The following is a 5000-nucleotide window of genomic DNA, read 5'->3' on the forward strand; positions in this document are numbered from 1 at the left end:
GGATTTTGCACAATGTTGGCAATATGGAGGAATTCGTTTAGGAATTGATATAGAAATACTCAAGTACTGCGCGCCTACACACACATATATACATATATATAGACATATAGCTAGACAGCTAGACAAAATAGATTGATATTATATATATATATATATATATATATATATATATATATATATATATATATATATATATGTGTGTGTGTGTGTGTGTGTGTGTGTGTGTGTGTGTGTGTGTGTGTGTGTGTGTGTGTTTATACATATATAGTGTGTTAGTGCGTGTCAATATGAGCATCTTTATCATATGATTGCATGACACAATATGGGCATTAATTGATATTCCTACTGTTCTCTAGGAATTTGTGAGAGAGACATTGGAAGGAATTCCCGGGACGCCTCTTAACGGAAGTCTGGTCATTGGCCAAGAACAAGACAAGTTCGGTGGTAACTTCGACAAATATCAGGTATGAGTGAACTGGGGGATTGTTTGCGCGAAGTTGTTTGAGAGGAAATGGGCAAGAGAGAAGGAGAGGGAAAGGGGAAAAGATAGAGAATCTGAGAGAAACAGAGACAGATAGAGAGAAAGAAAGAGAGAGAGACAGACAGAGAGAGAAAGAGAGAAAAAGAGGGAGACAGAGAGAGAGAAAGAGAGAGAGACAGACAGAGAGAGAAAGAGAGAAAGAGAGGGAGACAGAGAGAGAGAAAGAGAGAGAGAGAGAGAGATAGAGAGAGATAGAAAAAGAGAGAGAGAGATAGAGACAGAGAGAGAGATAGAGACAGAGAGAGAGAGAGAGAGAAGGAGAGAATGATAGAGAGAAAGAGAGAGAAAAGACAGAACTGATGATGAAAGACGTTATGAAAGAGATAATGAGCAATGCAGACAAGAAGCCACATAAACAGACAGCAGAATTATATAAAAACGATTGAATCCCGTCCACCAGGCTCTGTTCGGGGAAATCGGACAGCTCAACATATGGGATCGAAGCCTACAGGTCTCAGAGATCAAGAGCTTGGCCACCTGTCGTCGGTCAATCCGCGGAAATGTTTTCAGTTTGGACACGGCGGAGGACATGGAAATTGTCGGACACGTTTCGGACACGCGGGTGGAGCTCGGACACTTTTGCAGGTAAGCTTGTCTGGAGGTTCCTTACTTGGATGAACGGAGGGGGGGGGGTCATTCCTCTTTCATTCTTCATTTCATGAGATCAATGAGAGCTTATAGTTAATTTCATGTCTCTTTTTTGTTGCATTTTATTTCCATATCTATCTATCTACATTTATATACATATAAACACACACACACACACACACAAACACACACACACACATATATATATATATATATATATATATATATATATATATATATATATATATATATATATTATATATATATATATATATATATATATATATAATATATATATATATATTATATATATATATATATATATATAATTATATACATATAATATATATATAACACACACACACCACACACCACACACACACCACACACACACACACACACACACACACACATATATATATATATATATATATATATATATATATATATATATATATATATATATATATATATATTATATATATATTATATATATATACATACATATAATATATATACAATTATATATATATGTATATATATATATATATATATATATATATATATATATATATATATATATATATATATATAATATTTATATGAAAGTATGTATGTATGTATGTATGTCTATATACATACAGTGTATATGTATATATACGATATATAATATATATATATATATATATATATATATATATGTCAATATATATATCTATATCTATATATATATGTATATATATACATATATATATATATATATATAGATAGATAGATAGATAGATAGATATATCAGGGGGCTGGCAAGCCCCTCGCGGCAGAAAAAGCGGGCTCCCGAGATGCGTACGGCCGATTCGAGCGGGTTACTTTACGTGACCGAGCACCCGAAATGCCCGAGGACGAGTTTTTGTAACTTCGCTTGCCAGCCCCCAACTACATGTTTTTCTGAACTCGCCAAATTTCGAGTAAAAATTAACCGCACTTCCCGACGTCAGAATTACTTGAAACTTGGTAATCCGTACTTTAGGACATAAAGACGCATCTGCCAAAATTTCAGATCGATTGGATAAAAAATGGCTGAATTATTACAACTTGAAATCGCCGAAAATGAGGGTGTTCTTGTTAAACAGGGTTACGATTATATATATACAGAGATAGATACATAGATACATACAGGTAGAGGACACTTTTTTGAGCAAAAGTGTACCCGGTTTGATCGGCTATATCTCAAGAACCATTAAAGATACAAACTTCATCAACCTAGCGTTGGAAAGATAAAAGATAGAACTTCAAAAAAACGTTTTTGCAAATTATCTGGTGACATTTCTATGACGTCATAATGACGTCACAATATGACAAAATTCAATATTCGAAATCTCGAAAATAGGTGATTTTCAGATGCGTTTTTCAATATGAAGCTTAGCAGATAGCAAAAAATGTTCATGTTAGCGTCGACAGGAAATTCAATGCACTTTACGATGATGTGGTCAAAAAGTTTAGGGCTCCACGGCATTATTGAGATATTTGCGGTTGTTTGAAGCACTTTGACATGAAAAAGTCATAAAAATAGCCAAAACGGTAATCCTTAATGTGAGAGAACGAGAAAGTTTCGGGACTTCATCTTTTGGTATGTTGTAGGTCATAGTCTCGAACTTGCTAATAATTGGTTTCCAATTCATTCCGTCAACTTTATGACGTATTTGTGACGTCATCAGTAGTGCTAGGTAAGGCAAATTTTGCACGGACAATACCACTAACTTTGGCGTAAAATTTCCGAAAGAAAACAAAATTTCAATGTCTGGGCGTTTCAGATCATTGCCTTGGCTATTCAATCAACCATGTCAGTAATTCCCTTAATTGGATAATTGGCCAATTATCTCAATTACCGCTCATGTCTCAAAAACTAAACGATATTTCTCATTAATTCCAACGGGAAGCAATACTTTTGCATAAAGTGATCAGTTGAGTAGTAGGCTATATGAGATCTTTCATTCCAATTCTCTCAATTGGATAATTGACCAATTAAAGCAATTATGATTTGTCTAATATCTACAAGATTAACTTTAAATCAGTATAGTACTGCTCCCATTCATGCGTTTGCATACCAGAGAGTAAAACAGATCAAAAGGTAAAAAATTGTTTGCATTATTAATAATAACATGCAGTATTATTGTTCAACTATTCTTCAACTCTAGAATTGAGGATGCACAGCGAGGTTGCCACGGAGATCCTGTTATATGCTTGACAGTTGGCGTGCTATATTGGGTGAATAACTGATAGCATGCTGTTATAGTGCTCTCTGAGCGCCAAATTCAAAAAAAGATTCAGTTGTCAGGATCAAACTTCAGATTCGATCATGATAATATCATGGGAGTGTCATGTCCATTTACAACAGACGCCTCAGGTTAGCTGTATGTCAGAGTCCTATTAAGTAAATTAACGGTGCAATGGTGCATAATGTTCCGATATATCGCAAGCTGCTCGTATTAAGCACCACCTCTCATTACTACAATGATAAACCACGTGTCAGGACTTTGATGAGAAGCAATGTTAGAATGTGCGTGGCAAATTTGCTGAATACAACAATGGGAGTGTCAGTGAATCTTGAGAATTGAGATCGTGGTCACGGGCACGTTGAGTAGAGTTCGTGGCTTGTCACGCAACAGAGGGGGATATTAAGAATCCGAAAATATTCTTGCCATATCTTCGTATACACTTTAGTGTCAACGACATTTTACTTCGCTCTATTCAAGCTTTTTGCAACTTTCACAGTTTACGACAATATTCGAACACTATATTACGAAACGTAAACTTTGAGTATGCTGTAAGTATATAACCTCTTTCAAGTTCAACATTTACCTAACTATCGACAGAACTATTAAAATGATGTGTTTGATGATACTGATCATCGCAATTTTACTATGGGCAATTTTTCATATTTTTTTTGATGCAGGACTGCCTCATTTTGAGGATACCAAATCTTATTGTTTCATTTCTCACCACAATCTCGATTTAATTTGGCGATAAATTGAATGGGCCACAATTGAACACTGAAAAGGGCTGATATTTTTTCCAAAACCAAAGTGGATTTGGTTGTGATTGTTCGCGGCAGTCCAGCGTTCTTTACTCTAAAACTTATGATATGAGAAAGAACTCAACAGGCGACAATCTGCCGCCACCCCACTATAACAGGAAAAATCTTATGCATCCATATTCTCTCATAACTCATTCATACTAGAAGCAGCTAGAAGTCGAAAGTAACTATATTATACTGAACACCGAAAAATTTTGAACCTAGAAGTGATATATGGTTTGTAATTTTTCCAGAAAACGGCCCCGAGTTTGCTACAAAACCCATTTTTTATAACCTCAGAAACCCTAACCCTAACTAAGAAGCTGTGAAACAAATTTTAGCAGTCACGTCAATAAGTGATATATAATGAGGCTTAATATATAATGGCATGACTTACAACAGCACGTATAAATGTCATATGATGAAAAATAACAATTTCGGGTCAATGTCATTGTGGGGTGGCGGCAGGCGCGTTCTTTCTCATATCATAAGTTTTAGAGTAAAGAACGCTGGACTGCCGCGAACAATCACAACCAAATCCACTTTGGTTTTGGAAAAAATATGTATATATATTATATTTATGTATATATCTATATATATACATATATCTATATGTATATTATATATATGTATATATATCTATATATATACATATATATATATATATATATATATATATATGTATATATATACATATATATACATATATATATATAATATATATATATATATTATATATATATATATATATAATATATATATATATATATATATAAATTATATATATATGTATATCTT

The 5000-nt window shown here is 33.8% G+C and overlaps 1 protein-coding gene across 1 annotated transcript in view; it reads left to right on the forward strand.

Moving 5' to 3' along the window:
* LOC122244394 (uncharacterized) overlaps positions 1-5000 on the forward strand; it is a 10734-nt gene that overhangs the window by 3183 nt on the left and 2551 nt on the right. Inside the window, exons 6-7 of the mRNA XM_043002282.2 lie at positions 357-464; positions 942-1126. Coding sequence (XP_042858216.2) covers positions 357-464; positions 942-1126 — 293 coding nt within the window. The remainder of the gene's footprint in view (positions 1-356; positions 465-941; positions 1127-5000) is intronic.

Source organism: Penaeus japonicus, unplaced genomic scaffold, assembly GCF_977035675.1.
Source record: "Penaeus japonicus unplaced genomic scaffold, GWHDUDI00000001_assembly GWHDUDI00000030, whole genome shotgun sequence".
Taxonomy (NCBI): Eukaryota; Metazoa; Arthropoda; class Malacostraca; order Decapoda; family Penaeidae; genus Penaeus; species Penaeus japonicus.